The sequence below is a fragment of the Pangasianodon hypophthalmus genome, chromosome 9 (genome assembly GCF_027358585.1).
Source record: "Pangasianodon hypophthalmus isolate fPanHyp1 chromosome 9, fPanHyp1.pri, whole genome shotgun sequence".
NCBI classification, from domain to species: domain Eukaryota; kingdom Metazoa; phylum Chordata; class Actinopteri; order Siluriformes; family Pangasiidae; genus Pangasianodon; species Pangasianodon hypophthalmus.
The window spans coordinates 28,774,170-28,796,177 of record NC_069718.1 but is presented as its reverse complement, the minus strand read 5'-3'; the positions used below and the strand labels follow the sequence as shown (position 1 = coordinate 28,796,177).

At 39.0% G+C, this 22,008-nt stretch overlaps 1 protein-coding gene and 1 long non-coding RNA gene across 3 annotated transcripts in view; one reads left to right on the top strand and one right to left on the bottom strand.

The window, feature by feature from the left end:
• Positions 1-2,057: 2,057 nt before the first annotated feature.
• LOC128318886 (NLR family CARD domain-containing protein 3-like) lies at positions 2,058-18,025 on the bottom strand. Its single transcript, XM_053237009.1, has 8 exons — positions 17,791-18,025; positions 17,214-17,330; positions 14,595-14,649; positions 14,222-14,426; positions 12,169-13,942; positions 10,471-10,644; positions 5,511-5,684; positions 2,058-3,483 (listed from the first exon to the last, which is right to left on the bottom strand). The coding sequence occupies exons 1-8, from the start codon at positions 17,841-17,843 to the stop codon at positions 3,258-3,260; spliced, it is 2,778 nt and encodes a 925-aa protein (XP_053092984.1). The 5' UTR covers positions 17,844-18,025; the 3' UTR covers positions 2,058-3,257.
• The window catches only part of LOC113524039 (uncharacterized), a 21,762-nt gene continuing 7,300 nt past the window's right edge, over positions 7,547-22,008 (top strand). The window contains exons 1-3 of one of the 2 annotated variants that reach the window (XR_008302312.1): positions 7,547-8,076; positions 8,222-8,544; positions 16,990-17,301. This is a non-coding gene — a long non-coding RNA (uncharacterized LOC113524039). The remainder of the gene's footprint in view (positions 8,077-8,221; positions 8,545-16,989; positions 17,302-22,008) is intronic. The other variant, XR_008302313.1, reaches the window with a different exon arrangement.

The following is a 22,008-nucleotide window of genomic DNA, read 5'->3' as shown; positions in this document are numbered from 1 at the left end:
GCTACAACTACAATTAAAATTACCACAGATGAAAACTCGATGTTGTTGCGTTTATTAACTCTCTCTCTCTCTCTCTCTGTGTGTGTGTGTGTGTGTGTGTGACAACAGATACTGATGGTGTGTCCAGTGAACTTTTCTGATCTTTCTGGAATGTAACAAACACAAAAGCTAAAGTAAATCTGATCAAATATTATCAGGTGGCTGTTGTTGTCAACAGTAAATAACAGTTTCTTGATTTGGGAAAGACTTTGTTGTTCTTAAACACAGTTAGCTTTTTTTACTCAGTCACATTAGATAGAAGATTTCCAGAAAGTTCCACAAGATGTCTGGTTCAGGAGTTGAATAAAGTTATATAATATTAAAACAATCCAAACAAACAAACAAATGAATGAATGAATGTGTTGTAATTTGTGAATGAAAAATGTTTTCTTTTGCAGCAGCCCTGATTTGTTCACTGTTTTTCAGGGCATAGTGATAGAGTTCACATGAAAAACCCTCTGGTACAGACCACGCCCACTTCCTCTTTAAACCTGAATACAAAAACAGTTTGTACACTAAACAGATACAGATATAAGCATTGTGTTACACCTCTAGCAGAGACACAAGATCTAAACAGCTATAATTACAATTCGTAAGTACAGTTTTATTTATTCATGATCTTCTAAAATTTACAGCTACATAAAAACATACAATCATTTCTGTATGTAATACACTATATTACCAAAAGTATTCGGTCACCTGCCTTGACTCACATATGAACTTAAGTGCCATCCCATTCCTAACCCATAGGGTTCAATATGATGTCAGTGATTCATCACTCCAGAGAACGCGTCTCCACTGCTCTAGAGTCCAGTGGCGGTGTGCTTTACACCACTGCATCCGACGCTTTGCATAGCACTTGGTGATGTGTGGCTTGGATGCAGCTGTTCGGCCATGGAAACCCATTCCATGAAGCTCTCTGCGTACTGTACTTGGGCTAATCTGAAGGTCACATGAAGTTTGGAGCTCTGTAGCAATTGACTGTGAAGAAAGTCGACGACCTCTTTGCACTATGCGCTTCAGCATCCGCTGACCCCTCTCTGTCAGTTTACGTGGCCTACCACTTCGTGGCTGAGTTGCTGTTGTTCCCAAACTCTTCCATTTTGTTATGATAAAGCTGACAGTTGACTGTGGAATATTTAGGAGCGAGGAAATTTCACGACTGGATTTGTTGCACAGGTGGCATCCTATGACAGTTCCACGCTGGAATTCACTGAGCTCTTGAGAGCGGCCCATTCTTTCACAAATGTTTGTAAAAACAGTCTGCATGCCTAAGTGCTTGATTTTATACACCTGTGGCCAGGCCAAGTGATTAGGACACCTGATTCTGATCATTTGGATGGGGGACCGAATACTTTTGGTAATATAGTGTATTTGGGGACAAAGTGATAATCAGACCTGTGTGTGTGTGTGTACCTCAGTATCTCCAGTGTACAGTGTGGATTCTCCAGTCCAGCAGAGAGCAGCTTCACTCCTGAATCCTGCAGTTTATTGTAACTCAGGTCCAGTTCTCTCAGACTGGAGGAGTTTGAGCTGAGAACTGAGGACAGAACTCTACAGCTTTCCTCTGTCAGATTACACTCACACAGCCTGGAAGAGAAATGATGAAATATCACAGCACTGATCTCAAACAGACAAACACAGCCATAATACAGCTAAAGTTGAACATGTAACAGAAATGTCAGTGTGTTTCTCTCACACACAGAAATCAGAGGACAGGACACCACATCAGCACATTTACAGGCCAATATTAGTCGTAGTGTACAATGTCTGTATATAATGTAGTAATGAACCCTGATAGTTTATTTGATGAGCTATTGATAAATTTCAGCCTAGATCTAATATCACCACCAGCCACCTCTGATAACATGCCAGTACTAGTGTTCTGGCATTGCCAGGTGTAATGTTATCTAGCCAAGCGACCTCTTGTGGTCATATGAGGTATAGCAAGAAATTAGAAAGTGACCTCATCAGTAAAAGACTATACAATTAGTGATGTCATCAAAAAGAGACTGAATCAGAGGCAGAGACTGTTCATGTTTTGGGCGTGCATTAATCCAAAGACATCCTCCGTTCAAAGTTATTAATAAGGCATTCCCTGTAAGTCATCTTGTTTGTCATTACTCATGATTGTGTTCAGTCCATTTTGTGTAGTTAAAGATGCATATTTGATGTTATTTAGAATGGCATGCTTATGCTTGCCAATACGGTGCATATTTTCTCATCTTTCACATGTGATATTATTTTATAAAGTTAATATCATATTTTTGAAAGTATAGTGAATTCGTTGGTTGAGTTGAGCAGTCACTATAAGCATTGGTTATGCTCATACACAATATTGAAAATTGTTATAGAATATGCAACTTATCAGTGTATGTATTTGTATTTTCAGTTTCACACCATTCATGTGATAAAGTTACACTCTCAACATCACCTCGTGGTTCCGAGAGTTATTGTGTGAAGGTGTTTAACTTGCTGGACAATTGAATGTGGGTTCAACGAGGCCAGTACAACTAGTCATAGTTTACAGTGAGGTCAATAAGCCAATTTCTCTGATGTTATCTGTCCTCATGGAGCCGGTACCATGTCCAGCTTTATAACAGATTCTGATAGCGTATCCAGTGAACTTTTCTGAACTTTCTGGAATGTAACACAAAAGCTAAAGTAAATCTGATCAAATATTATTAGGTGGCTGATGTTGTCAACGGTAAATAACAGTTTCTTGATTTCGGAAAGAGATTGTTGTTTTGAAACATAGTTAGCTTTTTTACTCAGTCACACTAGATAGAAGATAGAAAACTTTCCAGAAAGTTCCATGGAAAGTTTGATTCAGGAGATGAATAAAGTTATATAATTGAAACAAAAACAAACAAACAAATAAATAAATAAAGGTGTTCTAATTTGTGAATGAAAAATTTTTTCTTTTTTTTTTTCTTTTTTCTTTTTTCAGGGCAAAGTGATAGAGTTCACATGAAAAACCCTCTGGTACAGACCACGCCCACTTGCTGTTGAAATCCGAATATGAAAACAGTTTGAGCTCTAAACAGATACAGATAATAGCACTGTGTTACAACTCTAGCAGAGATACAATATCTAAACAGCTATAATTACAATTCATAAGAACAGTTTTTATTTATTCGTGATATAGAATTAATCTAGAAAGTAAGTCTGATTCTCACAAATACATTTCAGTTTCTTACAAACATTTAAATCATATTCTAAAACGTACAGCTACATAAAACACGCGTGTATGCGTGTGTGTGTGTGTACCTCAGTTTCTCCAGTCTACAGTGTGGATTCTCCAGTCCAGCAGAGAGCAGCTTCACTCCTGAATCCTGCAGTTTATTGTAACTCAGGTCCAGTTCTCTCAGACTGGAGGAGTTTGAGCTGAGAACTGAGGACAGAACTCTACAGCTTTCCTCTGTCAGATTACACTCACGCAGCCTGGAAGAGAAAAGATGAAATGTTTGATTTATTTCGCTGATTGTGAAATGAGGTGTTTCCATCAGTTGGGAAATAAACTATCTACCTGAACACAAGGTTCTAATGTCAGGATAAAAATATAAAATGAACAGCCTGTGTATAAACTTGGACTGCTCTTGGACAGATCCATGTGTCTCAGCTCATATGAGACGATGTATTTAACTTTCAGAAACAAGATAATAACAGAGAGGCCACTCTGAACAAATACGTCTCTTTATTTCTAGAAGAGAGTTTTTCATACAGTGTGTTCAGCAGCTCTGGGGAAAGTTCTGCTGGAAAACATTTACACACTGTCCTTTACTGCTTCATTACAGTGTGTTCAGTGTGTAGATAAGTGTACACGGTGTAAGCGCCTCAGTTGACAAGATTTAGAGCACACTGTTAGAGATATTTAGAGACCAGTATGATTTTTCTGGAGGATGAAAGCTGGTTTATAAATCACTTCTGTTTGTCACAGCATCTTCTTTAAATGCTGTTCAACACTTTAGAGCCAGCACTAATTTAACTATCAATGTGAGAGAGTTCTGACCAACGGTCACTGAGACACTTTATTTAAACACAGCAGTTTCTCTGTGTGATGCTCGGTGTCCATGATCACCTGCGTACAGTGTAGATCTCTTTTTCTCACCTTTCATGTCAAACTGTTTTCTTACAAATGAGCTGTGGTGTGCATGCATTTGGTCAGGGTTTTAAATGATCTGTGGCTAAGTGCCAGTTCTGATCACATTTCCATTCTTGTTCTTCTTGACCTGAGTGCAGCTTACGATACTGTAGACCTTGATATTCTTCTACACAGACCTGAACATTGGGTAGGTCTCTCAGGAGCAGTACTAAGCTGGATCAGATCATACTTGTGTGGTAGACAGTTTTATGATAAATTGGAAAGTCACTCAAGACAATATGATATTTCATTTGGAGTTCCATAAGGATCTATTTTAGTACACTTGCTTTTCTCCTTTTACATGTTACCTCTTGGTAGACTCATTCAAAAGCATGAAATCAGTTTTCATAGTTATACAGACGACACACAACTTTATATATCAGTGTTACTGGGTAATCAAGAGCCAATTAACAAACTGATTACATGCTTGAATGAAATATCTGACTGTGTGTTACAGAACCTTCTGCAGTTAAATCAGGACAAATTGGAGATATTAATTGAAGGAGATAAACAGAAAAGAGAATACTTATTGAAAAATGAGCTGCTTACAGGTTAGAAATCTGGGTGTAATAGTCGACTCAGATCTCAGTTTAGTTCCTCACATCAATAATATCTCTAAGGTCACATTTAATTATTTGAGGAACATTACAAAAGTTCTTCCATTTTTATCTAAAGAAGATGCAGAAAAACTCATCCATGCATTTACTCTCTTTACCTACTATTATCTACTATTTATCCATTACAGTTAGTACAAAATGCAGCTGCTCAGCTTCTAACACAAACTAAAGAGAGACCATATTACTCCTATTGTGCAGGAACTGCACTGGTTACCTGTGACATCCAGAGTCGAGTTTAAAGTGCTCTTATTAGTTTTAAAACTCTTAATGGCATTGCACCTGTGTATTTAGCAGAATGCCTGATGGATTTCACCCCAAACCATTTTTAACATCAACAAATGCTGGCTTCCTTAAGGTGAATTTTAATAAGAAGAAGCTCGGTGAAACTGCTTTTAGTGTCGCTGCTCCCAGGACGTGGAACTCACTCCCAGCGTATATCCATCAGACACCTTCACTAAATATATTTAAAAAGCAGCTTAAACACATTTATTTACCTTGCCTTTTAATTAGTCCTCTTGATTATATGCTCAAAACCACTATTTATCTTTTAATGATCTACTCAATACTTTGTTTGATTAGATGTATTTATTTCTTAATGACTTTTTAGGTTTTAATATTTTATTTTCAGGTTGTGTAGCATTATTATTAGGAATTGACATTTATTAACATACTTAATGTTTGTGTGTGTGTGTGTGTGTGTGTGTGTGTACCTCAGTATCTCCAGTGTACAGTGTGGATTCTCCAGTCCAGCAGAGAGCAGCTTCACTCCTGAATCCTGCAGTTTATTGTAACTCAGGTCCAGTTCTCTCAGACTGGAGGAGGTTGAGCTGAGAACTGAGGACAGAACTCTACAGCTTTCCTCTGTCAGTTTACACCCCCACAGCCTGGAAGAGAAATGAGGAAATATAACACTGATCTCAAACACACAAACACAGCCATAATACAGCTAAAGTTTAACATGTAACAGAAATGTCAGTGTGTTTCTCTCACACACAGAAATCAGAGGACAGGACACCACATCAGCACATTTACAGGAGCAGGGACGTCTTTCTGCACTCCACAATCTCTCAGCTACAATTTATTATAAGACCATTAGGTCATGTACATAACACACACATGTGAGAGCGAGCAGCCTACAAACAATACACTGTGATCTGTGTTCAAGTTTCTACAACCAACACTGCAGATATAGTGCATTTTATTACAGAAAATAAAGAATTATAGAACTGGACACTATCAGTTAATAACATGCAGGGCAGCTCGTGTCAGTGTACTAACAGGGCTAAGGCCTCTGTCTTTCAAAGATACAAATGAAACAAAAAAACAAATGAAAACAAAAAAAAGAAGAGGAATGTTTTGGATTTTTTTTGTGATCAAATTTTTATTTATTTATTCATTCGCTCTGAACAAGCACATCAACATCATAACACAATGAAGTACAGGGCAGTGTACAAGAATGACAGAAATGTGTCCACATCGTTCCTCTTTCGGCTGCTCCTGTTAGTGGTCGCCACAGAGGATCATTGGTCTGCGTGTTTGATTTGGCACAGTTTTTACACCGGATGCCCTTCCTGACACGACCCTCCCCAATTTTATCGGGGCTTGGGACCAGCAGTGAGAGCGCACTGTTGCACGCAACCCCAGTGACACTAGTCCTCCTGTGACCTTCAGAAATGTGACCACATAAAGACAGGAAAAATACTACTTGCATAAACAGTCACACAATCTGCTACACACAAACACACACAGGCACATACTGTTTAGAAAATGAAGAGATACAAGTGTTAGGGGGCGTAATGGAGAAGCACCACGGTGCTAATAAAATGTGTTTTGAGAAGAATGTTAAGTCCATCTATCTAGAGAGTCTTGCACCTTGGTAAAAGCTAAGGAGTAATTTTGTTTAGCAATCTGAGAGACAGGAAAATTTAAATTCCTAAGTACTTGAAGTGTGGAACAATGCAGATAGTGGCTGGAATAAATGATGCTATGGCAGGTTCATTTCATCATAAAAAATTTTGAGCAGTTAACACGGATAAAACCTTCCCTGAAGGACTGACCATAAGAATGATCATTCAAACCTGCCAAAACCTTTCATAGCATCAAGTGCTGTTACAGGAGCATTAATATGTGCTACTCCATTGATTATGTGAAGACATCTGACATTATGTGATGCTAGTCTAGATTTAATGAAACCTGTCTGATCACAGTTTTGTAATGCTGGCATAGGTTCTGAAGGTGACGGGTGAGTAGTTTGTTGTAGATTTTAAGGACAGAATTCAGAAGACTGAGAGGTCAATAACTGGCACAATCAACTGGATCTTTTTCCAAGATTAAGCAAATTAGGGCTGTATTAACACCCCTTAAAAAACTGCCCTTTTCAGTGGAGTACTTAATGATGTTCAGGAGAAATGAGCCTGTTTGATCCCAGAAGGTGACATAAAATTCCAGAGGATTCCATGTGATTTACCTCTTTGCATATCGAGGGCAGCCTCTTTCAATTCCTCCAAGGAAACAGGGTTATCCAAATCCCTTGAGTCCAAGCTAGATAGCTGAGGGAGGTTTTACTTACTTACAATATTGTCACATCTATCCTGATCTAGTAATATTTCTGATCTGTATAAGCTGGAATAAAAAGACTGGAAACTATCATTTATCTCTTTAGGATCAGTGGTAAAATTCCCATTTGGAGTCTTAATGGCAGGAATATCTGAAAACTGCTCACTAGTTCTAATTCTCAGTAGATGACTAGGACTGGCACCTTGGAAATACTGTAGTAGCACTGTCTAGTCCTATGAATCTGAAACTCTGAAAGCTGTTTTAGAATATCATTATTTCTTTTTTGACTATATCTCTCTGTAGTGCCACTTGGTCTACAAGCCATGTTGTAACTCTGAGTCTATTCTTTTAAAATTTTCCTCAAGTCGTTGTAGTTTAGCAGACTTAGCTTTATGCAGATTAGAGCAAAAACATGTGATGTTACTCCTTATGAAGCCTTTGAATACATCCCATAATAGCCTAGGGTCCTCCACCGAGCCATTGTTGAAGCTCACAAATTCCTTAAATTCGGTGATAAATTGTGATATGTATATGCTGTAATGACCTTCCCCTTTAACTTGCTTTGCTTGGCGTTACCACTAGAGGAAGTAATAAACATATAGGATATAAGTGAAACGAAGTAGAGCAAGAGTAATCCACGTTTGTTCATGAGCTAACAGGTACAGCTCGGGAGCATGATTTAGCTTTCAGCTTTAGTATCCCTTCGGCAAGCAGAGCGAGGTTTGTTTTCACGTATTTCTTTGGTACAGTATTGTTGATTAATTTGAATGTTAAATGTTTAGTTAATGCGGTGGATGTTTTATTGTAAATGTTCGTTGTTTATTTATTTATTGTGTTTGTTTGTTTCTTTATTTGTTGTCTTTAGTTTTACGGTGCCATGGTGCTGTGATGTTATTGTTATGGTGCTATGAAGTCAATCAGTGGTTGTGATGCATGGAGAGAATTTGCAACAAAGAATTGAGACAACGAATACTTCAGTAGTGAAGTTTATTGCATCTGAGTAAAATAAATCGAAGGCACCCTTCAAAACTCTCTGCCTTATTTGTTCGATGCTGAAGGGCTCCTACATATGCTACTAGCCCAGGAATGCTATTAGCTCCCTTTCTCTGAACCTCGATAAGCTGGAACTACTAAGCACCAGGTCCCATATCGTGTTAAATTCACCACCAACTATTAAGGAATAACTAGGTAATATGAGTATTTTCTGGGTAACTGTATCATAGATGCCTGTTTTCAACTTTGTAGATGTGAATCTCTGGAGTTACCAACTTTGTGAAAACTCAGTAGACAGAACAAGCTCCAGCCACACACTACACAACACATACACAAAGATTACACAAAAGACAAGTCAGAACATGAGACACAAAAACTCAAAAGAAATTACAAAAACATGAACTTAATAAGAAGCCCAGAATGGACCGTGACCATGTATGAATATTGAAGGTTCCAGTCCAACAGTTTAAAGTAACCAATAACTCAACCTTTAACATTTAAAAAAGAAAAAGGAGGTAATCAGTTCTCCACCATATAGTTAACCCAGCTAGCCTTAGCAGGCCCAGTCTGAGCACATTTGCCCCAGTGAGCTAAAGCCAGCTTGGCCTGTGTGTTATCAGCGGACGTGTGTAGCATCACAACGCTAGCATCCTTATCCTATCAGGCCGAAGCTAGCAATTAGCCTAGCCTAGCCTGATCTAACCCGGCTCAGACAGCTAGGAGGACAGTCCAGAACGTTCAGAAATACTGTGCATGAAACTGGTGGCTTTCATCCTCCAGAGTCCAGAGGAAAAGAAAACAAAAAAAGAAAAGCTAATTTACTGCAATATGAAGTATGAAACTGAAACATTTATCAGTTTCTGTAGCACCGTTAGCCGGGCTAGCTTAAACAAGTCCAGTAAGAACGAAGCTCAGAAAAAGGCTGCAGCTCCACACCAGAAGCATTTTTAGCCTAGTCATCCACGGCCAGCTCGGTGGTTGATGGTGAAGCAGCTCTGCTCGGCACTGCTGCTCTTAAGTTCAGGAAATCCTCTGCAAAAGTGGGCCATCTGTGATTTTCAGTGTGGCAGGATAGAGTAGGAAAAACTCAACACTTTTAGCTCGTGCCGTGGACATGGCCTGGGAGAAGACCAGGCATCGCTTCACCATGTAGTTACTGTAGTCCTGGCTGCTCCATATTCATACATGGTCACGGTAGCAGGGGTGAAGCAGACTGTTCTTCTGTCAGTGATGAGGTGCTCCCTCTTATTAGCATGAAGAAAAATGGCTTGGCAGGTTCAATAACATAGGACATCGAAAATCAGAGTTTGATTTTCCCCTCGTTTGGTTAATGAGTTGCTGTAGATCCGGTGTGCAGAGAGGAGAGGCATTGGGGTATGGATCATGAGAGGAAGTGGATAGCATGGGCGCCCTCATTACCCTCTCAGCCCAATAATACAGTACAATAATTATCTTCATAATCCGCTAGCTTAAGGTCCACTGACGGTAGGGTTTTTTGTGTCTGCTAGGAGCACTGGAATTGTTCTTCACACCTGTCTCTAGCTTGTTAATTGTTGAGTTTATTATGTTGAAGCTCATTGTTAGTGTGGCTAGCTTCAACTGGATAGCGTTTAGCTTAGCATTCGTGTACCCTTTCATCTGCTGTATCTGAGCGAGGTGTGGTTTAAGGTTGTCTCTGATTACAAGGAGTGACTCGCCTCCTATATTTGAGCTTAATTAGGGCTATAATCTTTTATCCTATTTCAGTGATGTCTCTGGTATACGTCATCAGCTGTCATGAGTGTAATGATTGTGACGAGGTGGATTATTATTCTCATAATTTTTCCCTAAAATGTGTTTGGAGAAGAAAAGTTTTTTTTTTCTAGATTGAGCACACATTGTCTAATCAAAGTACAAATTACACAAAAGGACAGATGACAGAACTGTAAGTTTAGTGTTTTTTAGTTTAAACAAAAGAGTTGCAGCTTTTCTGTTTACCGTGTTTGCTGTTCAGAGGAAACGCAGCATGAACCCAGTCGAGCATTATGGACTTAAACCATAAAAAATTATAAACCACTAATGAAGCTGCCCATCTAAATTAAGCATGTGTGTGTGTGAGTTTGTGTGTATATATATATACACCTCAGTATCTCCAGTGTACAGTGTGGATTCTCCAGTCCAGCAGAGAGCAGCTTCACTCCTGAATTCTGCAGGTTATTGTTACTCAGGTCCAGTTCTCTCAGACTGGAGGAGTTTGAGCTGAGAACTGAGGACAGAACTCTACAGCTTTCCTCTGTCAGATTACACTCACGCAGCCTGGAAGAGAAATGATGAAATATCACAACACTGAACTCAAACACACAAACACTAGTTGTACTCTACAGTGAGTTAGTGGCAGGTAGAGGTGTGGGGAAACTCCAGGTCTCAGTCTATAGGGTCGTGTACACAGAACAGTCAATGACTAAATCCACCGTCATAAATCCACAACAGCGAACACAGTCTCGTTACCCGCAGCACGATGACGTCAGGAACCAGGAAGTCCGTGAAATCCGAAGGACAGAACAAGATCAAAGCCAATAAACAAACCAGGTCTGAACCGATAAACCCACAGAGAATAATTCCAATGAAATATTTCCAATAATTCTAAGACAGACACACAATAATCCAGCGCTGTGTGGAGGCGAGTGTAGTTTATTTGTACAGGTAGCAGTCAGTGGGGAAATGGGGAACAGGTGTGCTCGCGCTTCCGCACAGCGGATGTGGATGCGGGATGAAAACTCCGGCTGGAATGCGGAAGTGCAGGTGTGGTGTCGGAGCGGAGCGTGACAGTTATATGTTGAATTTCACAGAGAAGGTAAAACAGTCAGTGTGTGTTGTTCTCTGTGCTCGTACTGTTATAAATCTGTTACCTCGAGACCTCTGATTTTACACACACACTGGTTCAGGTGTTCGGTGTGGACTCGAGTACAGGTGGAGTCACATACATCCAAACACATCCAAACTAAAGAGAAAGTTTGATCTGTACAAACCAAACAAATTAGGTGTGAAAGCGTCCTTATTCTCTCTCTAATGTTCCTCAGTACAGATAGGGCTGCGCGATAAGGTGATACATATCATAGGATGAGAAAATAGAATAATGAATAATGTGTATATGTAGCTGGGTGAATAATAGGTCCAAAATCACTGGTAGTGAGACGGTAAAGACTCTCCTGAATAGTGTCAGTGTTGTAGCAGTTGCACCCTTCATCAGAGGCGCCATTCCTTTAAGAGCTTACACGCCAGACGGAGTAGTCACTAATGTATGACGTCACACACTCGCGACGGCGCAAAAGCTCCGGGTATTTTGTAACGTAATTTTGAAAAATGTGCACTTTTGACTCAGTGGTTGTTCTCGTCTGGTAGGAAAAGCCTCAACTGTTGTTTTGGTTCTGTTTATGTTTATGGTTATCCTGTCATAGGCCCCAAAGATTGTGCTGTATGGGGGTCACTTGTTACTGTTGGGAACTCCAAGTTTTATCTAAATTAATTAACTCCCACCCGGGTTAGTCGGGGAATAAAGAACCACAAAACTATAAGAGTGTTGTATGTGGTCCCTCCTTTAACACCTGGCTACATATATATATAAACACATTGTCAAGATGTGAAATGATCCATATCGTGATATAAGATTTTGTCCATATCGCTCAGTCCTCAGTACAGACATAATGTGTTAGTATAAAATGTGTTTATTTAAAGATGATTAAAGTAACAATTAACAAGCATTAATCCAAACAGTGCAGTTCAGTGTTACATTAAAATAACAAACCATGCAGTAATACATTTATAAATAAAAATACTCACTCAGCTTTTCTGGAGGCTTTGACCATTGGCAGCAGCCTCAGAAGACCTTCCTCTGATGGGTCATATTTCCTCAAATTAAACTCATCCAGCTCCTGTTCTGAGTTCAGTAACACAAACACCAGAGCTGACCACTGTGCAGGAGAGAGTCTGGTTCCACTGAGACATCTGTAACCTCCTCTGTTCAGGTAAGTTTGTACTTCCTGCACTAGAGAATGATCATTCAGTTCATTCAGACAGTGGAACAGATTGATGGATTTCTCTGGAGATGGATTCTCCCTGATCTTCTCCTTGATGTACTCGACTGTTTCCTGTTCGCTGTGAGAGCTGCTTCCTGTCTGTGGCATTAAGCCTTGTAAGAGAGTCTGATTGGACTCCAGTGAGAGACCCAGAAGGAAGCGGAGGAAGAGGTCCAAGTGTCCATTCTCACTCTGTAAGGCCTTAGCCACTGCACTCCTGAGGAAATCAGACATGTTTGGATTTCTGAAGAAATTAAACAGTCCAGTGCTTTGTTTCACTACCACATTTGTTTTTCTAAAAATAATGCAGAGAAATGCGTATAAAGCAGCCAGAAACTCCTGAACACTCAGATGTACAAAGCTGAACACCTTCCCCAGGTGTAGCCCAAACTCCTCTCTGAAGATTTGGGTACACACTCCTGAGTACACTGACACTTCTCTGACATCAATGCCACACTCTCTCAGGTCTTCCTCATAGAAGATCAGGTTTCCTTTCTCCAGCTGTTGGAAAGCCAGTTTTCCCAGTGCCAGGATACTCTCTCTGGTCTGTTCAGGATGAGGGTCACATCTCTGATGGTACTTTTGGTCCTTGTGTTTGATCTGAAAGATCAGGAAGTGTGTGAACATTTGAGTCAGAGTCTTGGGGATCTCTCCACTCTCTGCTTCACCCAACATTCTCTCTAGAACAGTGGCTGAAATCCAGCAGAAGACTGGGATGTGGCACATGATGTAGAGGCTTCTTGAAGACTTCATGTGTGTGATGATTTTATTGGCCAGGCTCTGATCACTGATCCTCTTCCTGAAGTACTCCTCTTTCTGAGGATCACTGAACCCTCGTACCTCTGTTACCTGGTCTACACACTCAGGAGGGATCTGATTGGCTGCTCCTGGTCGAGAGGTTATCCAGAGGAGAGCAGAGGGAAGCAGATTCCCCTTGATGAGGTTTGTCAGCAGCACATCCACTGAGACTGACTCTGTCACATCACACAATCTCTCATTGTTCTGGAAATTTAGAGGAAGTCGACACTCATCCAGACCATCAAAGATCAACACCACTTTGTAGGAGTCTATTAATTGTAGTTTTCTCATTTCTGGGAAAAAGTGATGAAGAAGATTCAGCAGACTGAGATTTTCCTGCTTCATCAAATTCAGCTCTCTAAAGGGAAGTGGAAACATGAAGAAGACGTCCTGATTTGCTTTTCCTTCAGCCCAGTCCAGAATGAACTTCTGCACAGAGACTGTTTTTCCAATTCCAGCAACTCCTTTAGTCAGCACAGTTCTGATGGACTTGTCTTTAAAGAGGTCATTACATTTGATGGGTGTCTCCTGTGTTGCTGGTCTCCTGGATGCTGTCTCAATCTGTCTCACCTCATGTTCATTATTGACGTCTCCACTCCAACCCTCTGTGATGTAGAGCTCTGTGTAGATCTCATCCAGAAGTGCTGAGCTTCCATGCTGTGAGATTCCTTCATTAATTCTTTTAAACTTCTCTCTCAGGTTGGATTTCAACTTTGGCTGATACACAGAGGCCACACACTCTAATAAACAAAGCAATAACATGTTTTAGTGAAAACTCACTGAGCACAATATAAAATGTAAAATTCTTTCAAATGCTTCTGTTCATTCCTGATTCATGTACTAAATATTATTGAAGTAACAGGACCATTGTACAGAGTAACCACAAGCTGGACCATGAACAGAACAGAACAGATACTATGATACTGAAATCAAACTTAAAACTTAGTGTTAATATCTAAAACAATTTCCTCTCTCTAAAGTGAACCTAATGGAATAAAGCCATGACTCAGAGCTCTTACTGTTGTGCAGTGTGTTAGCGAGATCTGTGTGGTTCATGTTCTTCAGGATGTGCAGTGTGATCTTCAGCGCTCCCTCTCTGACACTGTGCAGATCCTCCTCATCCTCCACCTCCCTCTCAGTGCATGCTGGGTAATCTGGACTCAGGAGCTTCCTAAACCTCTTCAGCTCATTCTTTATCAGAGTGATGACTTTGTGTTCCAGCTCCTGGTTAGAAACACACAGTAACTGATCTAAATATTATAATGTTACACAGTGAGACATATTTTGATTTTACGAAAAAAAAAAAAAAAAAAAAAACTCTGTCTATTACCACAGGTACAGCTGTCTGATTACCCATAATTCTGCTGCACACTGAGGAAACAAGTCACACACCTTGAATATGGACTCCAACTGATTTCTTGTGATGTTTGATTTCTTCTTTTGTGGTCTGTGGACAAACAAAATACATCACATAATATGGACCATATGATGATGATAATGATGATAGAATAACAGAATAGTGGGGAAATGCATAATAATGAGCAGTTGAGTAGCAAGAATAATAATACACAGCATAAATGTAAGACACTGCAGAATAATAAGGAAATGATAATGATAAAGTGAAAAGCTTCCTCCAACTGAATAGCTCGTTTTTCATTTTTTTATTGTTTGATTTTGTTCCACTCGATGCTGGACATCGCTGGAGCACATCTGTGATTCTCTTTTATAGCTAAAACACTTTCACTAGCTGTTAACAGCGACTAGCATGACTATTCTGGAAGAATTTTCTTAATCAAAGTATGATTTAAGTATGGTAATCATATAATCCATCAAGTATAATCAAGAGTTACTTATTTAGAATATGCAATACTTAGAAATGATAAGAGAGTTTAGGGAGTGACTTTATGATTTTACAAGGATATTTCTGTGTATGTGAATCAAGAAACTTAAAACAAACCTTGCAGGTGGACTGTGCTTTTGGAAAAAACAATAAGCACACAGTTCTCATTCATAAATTGTATCTTCTTCAGTCCAGATGTGCTCCGTCATATCTCATGGGAAGGTGTTTTTCTCTCTACCAGACTACTGAAGTGCATTGTTGAAGTTGTGATGAATGTTAACTTTTTTTAAAAAAATAAACTGACTGATCTCTCACCACGGTTAAAACCAAAATAGAGGGTCAGTGAAATAATTGTGGCGTGAGGCAGGGGTGTGATTAAAAGAAAAAAAGAAGACTTCACTTAATAAGATCATTGTTCTAGAAGTGTATAAAAGCATGAGCCACGACTATGTAAATCAGATGATCATCTCGGCTTTGTTGGTTGATTCAGTAAAGTCTGATATTTGGCATCCAAAACCCTTTGACTTTGGAAAGTTATTTTTGTTATTCTGATCTGAAGAGTTTTGCCACGACACTATAGGCTAGTTTATATACAGGATGGCTGAGTTGATTATTGTCTAATCATGTTACACAGATACTCTGCTTGTTACATCAGTGAGCTTCAGAGCTTCGTGTCTCCAGGTGGCTGAGATCAGGATTTTAACATTTAGCTTTTGCTCACACAGCCAAAAGGAGCATGAATGCAAAGTTATAGCACTAGAAATAAGTGAAATTCTCATAATATAGTTATTTAACATTACAATATCAAGGTGGTTAATCCAAAGCATTTACTTATTCCTTATCCATGATAAAAATCTATCTACTGGATTTGTTATGTAAAGCAGGCCACTGAAACAGTTCAAAGCTTACAGATTGTGTTTAAAGGCCCGTCCAGGAGCAACATCACTAATTCCCTGTCCAGCTTCATTCCTTCATCAGTAATAAAATACTCCATTTTGGAAAAGCACTGCTAGTGTTTATCCTGGTGTTACTGCATTTCGTCAGTTTTTTTTCCCTGAAGCACAGTGTGTTTTAGAAGCACAGAGTTTAGTGCAAATTAGCCTAATAATATCCCATCTATTCTTTTATACTGAAAACTAAAATGATTAGATAGTTTTAATTGGTCATTTATAAATTTTTTATTTTACATTCTATGCATTTGTCACTTTACAATTATATATATTTTATATTTTTTAACAATATATTTTAATCCATAGATATAATTTAAGTATTTTATTTAAAAAAAAACAGGGTCGCCATATCCTTTGTCTATTCAATAATCCACACAATGTTAAATCATCATTCTTCTATCAGTAAAAACACAACTGTAAATCTGTAGAAGCAGAAAAATGGTTTAACGATATGTGCCAACAAAAATCTCAGAGACAGACAACCTGAAAACATATCACCTATTTATTTATTTATTTAGTTAGTTAGTTAGTTAGTTAGTTAGTTAGTTGGGGGAGATATCCCTTATTTGTCCTCCCTGAAGGTGGCAACCCTAGAGCTTAAAGGCTTTGCTGATATTTCTTTGATCTCCAAACAAGCTGAGATGGGGGCAGAGTGAAGGGACATTGGGAAGTCTCTGCAAGATGATTAACATGAGGCCTGACCAAACACTTCCAGTCTAGAAGGCAGATTTCCAGACGGGTTTTATTTTTTTAGCCACATTATACACTTGTGCTGAGGCCATGACCATTGTTTTTTTGTTTTTTTTTTCTTTTCTTTTCATGTTCTGCAAATTTCTAGCTGATATGTACATGTAAAAATCAATTATTGCACCTTTAACACTATCCTCTTAACACAATGCACTGATTTCAGGATTTCCTAACTGACACTAACATATTTAGAAACAAATGTTTGAAAGAATGAATGAATAAAATAGTTATACTGTCATTATTTTCCCAGGTGTAAATGTTCTTCTGTAGCACCACAGACCCTCCAGCTCAGGGACTGCAGGCTGAACTGAACTCTTAAAGCAGTTTTCCTCACTGCCAGTCCGAGAGCTGCAGCACTGCACAGTTTAGTGTTTTACTGCTTCAACACCTGATAAAGCTCATGAAGGACTTCAGAATGAGACGAGTGAGTTTGATCAGGTGGAACACTGCTGTAAAACACCTCACTATACTGACCTCACATCAGTAGAACTGTCTCTGTCTCTGAAGTTAATTGGAGGATCCATAGACCAGTCACTCTTCATGGACACACAGCTGGGTTCTGGTGAGACTGATCTCTTTCCCTTTATCATTCTAGAGTTACAACAGAAATATCAGCAATAATTATTACTCTGCTGTCTCAGCACTGTTAAACAATGTGTTCATCACTAAACACTAATAATTCCATCTTTTTAATTCAGCTACAGTCTGCACACTTATTCAAACAGGAGACTCGCCTCATACCTCAGGAATTACTCTGATGTCAGGAGTCCCAATCACAGCTAACTGACTCAGCTGGGTCTTAAAGCCTGTAGAGTTCACTGACTCAAAGTTATGCTGCTCTTATGCTACACATTACACAGTCCTTTTTACTCCTCTCTCAGTGAATGATTTCTCTAAACTGTTCTTACATCAGATCAGTGATATATTCACTGCTATTAAACACCTTAAAGCAAAGTTTAGTTCCTCTGTTAACTAGTGAGTGTTTAGAGATACAGATCTGTTCCCATGAGACGGTGTGTATTTATTGCTGGTGAATGGAAAAGTAACTCACCTCTCGTCTTTCTTTAAGTCCTGTTTTCCAGACACACTCATGTTGGAGGTCATGTCTCCTTCTCTAGATTAGAGCAGGACACACGTTTACTTCACTCCGACATCGGTGTGTTAAATCAAACCCTGTATCAGCACAGAGTTCACTTACAGGAAATAGTCACGGTATCAAGTCCTAAAACAACCTGTGTACATTAAACCTTCAGTACAAACCCACAAAACTCTTCTGCATCTAGTGTCACTTCAGTGCGTTTATATATTATAGCTTTAGATTTAGATACTCACTGTGTTTTTACTCCTGAAATGGTTTATTTTCCCCTCGACACAAAATGGAGCTGCTGTGTTTTACTTTCACTTCACTTTTCACTTTAACTGTTTATTCTGCAGAGGGGAAGTGTGTGTGTGTGTGTGTGCGCATGAGCAATGTTTATGTAACTGAACAATATTTAAAGGTGGATTTTTAAGTGATTCTGCAGTAAAATAGTAAACAGTAAAAACAGATTAGTACATTTTCACATGTTATGAAACTTGTTTTATATTCAAAGTGGACTCTCTCCAATCTTTCAGCATAGAACATGTATTAATTAAGCTATCCAACAAACTGTGGGGTATTCTACACTGCCTGTAAAGAATAACCTCACAATATACGGAGAAGTCTACAGGGAATTTGCTATCATTTGGTTACACATTTAGATGAACAACACAACAGGCTTACTCTACTAACCACCACAGTCTTATAGTCTAGACTTGAATCAAAATGTTGTATTTTCCAGTTAAATTTGCAATGGACTTAGTAATCCCGTTCAGAAAGCCTGTCCCTGTTAAGTGCTGCAGACCAGCACTTCTCTCCTTTGGATCATGGGACCAAGTAAGAGTCGAACACGGGAGAGAGTTTTATCTCACACTTTTTATCCAAGAACAGCTTGCAAAGTACAGACACAATCAAGCAAGTCTGCCTTATCTGCAAACTCAGTCAGCACAGGTGATTTTGGGATTGCTGGATGAAAGTGTATAAAAAGTGAGAAAGTTGATTCTTTGGTTTATATCAATAGAATGTCTTATATTGTTAATATGCGAGTGACATTAAACAACATTTTCCTCCAACAGAGCCACACAGTTGAGAGAATGTGGCCAGAAACAAATAATCAGCTTAATTACCCAATAAAGGTATCATTAATTCAGTTAATAGACAGAGATGAATTGAACATGGAGGATAATGTGGCCAGATATTGCTTATCCAACCTGTCTTGCCATGTAGCCCATCTTGGACTCACCAGAGTAGTTCAGGCATGGAATGCACTTAGTGAACAATACATAGAGTATGGAACAGTGAACATACTTCTCTATTTTCTATTCTGTTGAAGTTCAACCCCAACCCTATCCCACAGTTATGTTTATGTGTATATACAGAGCTACTAGTTTGTTAGCTACACCTACCTTGTGCCTACACTCACTGAGCATTACATTCATTACCTATAAGGTGGAGTATCTGATTTAAAAAAAAAAAGGCCAGTGACGGAGATACAAGTTGAGTGTACCAAATAAACTGAAAACCCTGTATATATGTGTAAATGTGTGTGCAAGTGTGGTTCATAAATTCACACTAAATAACAGTAATCATAGAGTTTTCAGTAATTTGGAGTTTTCACTAATAGAAATAGAAATAGAAAAACTAACCTAAAATCTTTGCTCAATATAGCATAAAGAGCATAAGCTTAACATGACAGAACAAATTTCAGCGTTTTGTTTTTTCGTTGTGTCATCAAACATAAACTGTGTCTTGCTGTACACTCAAGACTTCAGAGAGCCCAGCGACCCTATGCACATTAGTGTTGAAAGAATCTCCTCGGCACCTCATGCACTGGTCAGAAGTCTCCTGCCTCTGCTCTACACACACTTTGCACCCAAGGAGGCTGCTGCAGCATGTAGCAAACATAGACTCTACCATGAGACCTGAATAAAACAAATGACAGACACGATGCCAGCAAAGTACACTAAATCAAGATAAACATGTTTTTATAACGAGAACACATACTTGACACAGTCAAAAAAGTCTACACACCCCTGTTAAAATGGCAGGTTTTTGTGATGTAAAAAAAAAAAAAAAAAAAAAAAAAAATTCAATAAATAGTCCAAATGTAATTATAATACAGCTGTCATCAATGAAATTATTCTGATTAAACCCCAAATAAAGACCAGCACGCAACTCTTCTACATTTAGTGTCAGTTCAGTGTGTTTATATATTATAGCTTTAGATTTAGACATTCACTGTGTTTAAACTCCTGAAATGGTTTGTTTTCCCCTCGTCACAAAATGGAGTTGCTGAGTTTCACTTTCACTTTCACCGTCTACTTGGTTATTCTGCAAAGGGGGAAGGGCAGTGACGCAGTGTTCAGAGTGACGTAGCTATTTGTTATCGATATGATTCCCAAATCCCCGTCTCTCGCAATGCGCATGCGTGATGTAAATAGGTTGCGATGACGCAGCCCGACCTTTACCACGCAAGCGAACTCAATCCTCTGCGCATGCGCAAAAAATTCCAGACGTCCCGAAACGTTTTCTATTCAAAGTGGGCGGTCTCCAATCATTCTGATACATAATTACAGGATATAAAATGTATTAATTAATTAAACTATCCACTTTCCATAAACAAGTGTTTTATTTTCATTCAGATTACTAAAATCTTTTTACTAAACTCTGACCTGCTGAGGTTCTTGGTGCTGTTCCTATCAGAGTTAATCCACTTTTAAAGAGCTCTATGGAGTCATAATTCCTCTCCTTGTGGAGTCATAATTCCTCTCCTTGCTGTTGCACATCCATACACAGACTGGTTGGGTGAATTTGTTTCTCTTTCTCATCCGAACCCTGTGTTAGAAATAGAGGAAGATTAGTAGATTAATATATTCATGTCTTACTGGAGCCTTGAGCTCTACTCTATAAATATCTTATAAGAATTATTTTACTGGGACAGATTTTGTTTTAATTACAAAAATGTACATTTTTAAAACAAAAGTATATATGAGCAGTGAATATCAAATACTTCATTTGTCCAGTTTGCTTTCTCTCTGCACCAAAATAATCATACAGCCATCATCAATTAAATTATTCTGATTAACTCCCAAATAAAGACCAACAGTTGACCCTGGGGTTCTGTCCTTAGCGAATAGAACCTTTTCCCCCAAAAATGGTTCTATGTAGAACCCTTGGAGAGTAAAGAACCTTTTATATAAAAACAGATCTATAATTCAGAGAATGTGTAATGTGAAATCAATGCCATTACTTTTTGCAATTTTCTTTGGGATCACCACTTACACTGAGGTGGTGTACACATGGTGTGGGGGTGTAGGTGTGTATGAGTAAGGAGTGTTCCTAATAAAGTGGTGTGTGTATGTATGAGTAAGGGGTGTTCCTAATAAAGTGGTGTGTGTGTGTGAGTAAGGGGTGTTCCTAATAAAGTGGTGTGTGTATGTATGAGTAAGGGGTGTTCCTAATAAAGTGGTGTGTGTGTGTGAGTAAGGGGTGTTCCTAATAAAGTGGTGTGTATGTATGAGTAAGGGGTGTTTCTAATAAAGTGGTGTGTATGTATGAGTAAGGGGTGTTCCTAATAAAGTGGTGTGTATGTATGAGTAAGGGGTGTTCCTAATAAAGTGGTGTGTGTATGTATGAGTAAGGGGTGTTCCTAATAAAGTGGTGTGTATGTATGAGTAAGGGGTGTTCCTAATAAAGTGGTGTGTGTATGTATGAGTAAGGGGTGTTCCTAATAAAGTTGTGTGTGTGTGTGAGAGTAAGGGGTGTTCCTAATAAAGTGGTGTGTGTATGTATGAGTAAGGGGTGTTCCTAATAAAGTGGCATGTATGTGTGAGTAAGGGGTGTTCCTAATAAAGTGGTGTGTGTGTGTGAGTAAGGGGTGTTCCTAATAAAGTGGTGTGTATGAGTAAGGGGTGTTCCTAATAAAGTGGTGTGTGTATGTATGAGTAAGGGGTGTTCCTAATAAAGTGGTGTGTATGAGTAAGGGGTGTTCCTAATAAAGTGGTGTGTATGTATGAGTAAGGGGTGTTCCTAATAAAGTGGTGTGTGTATGTATGAGTAAGGGGTGTTCCTAATAAAGTGGTGTGTATGAGTAAGGGGTGTTCCTAATAAAGTGGTGTGTGTATGAGTAAGGGGTGTTCCTAATAAAGTGGTGTGTGTGTATGAGTAAGGGGTGTTCCTAATAAAGTGGTG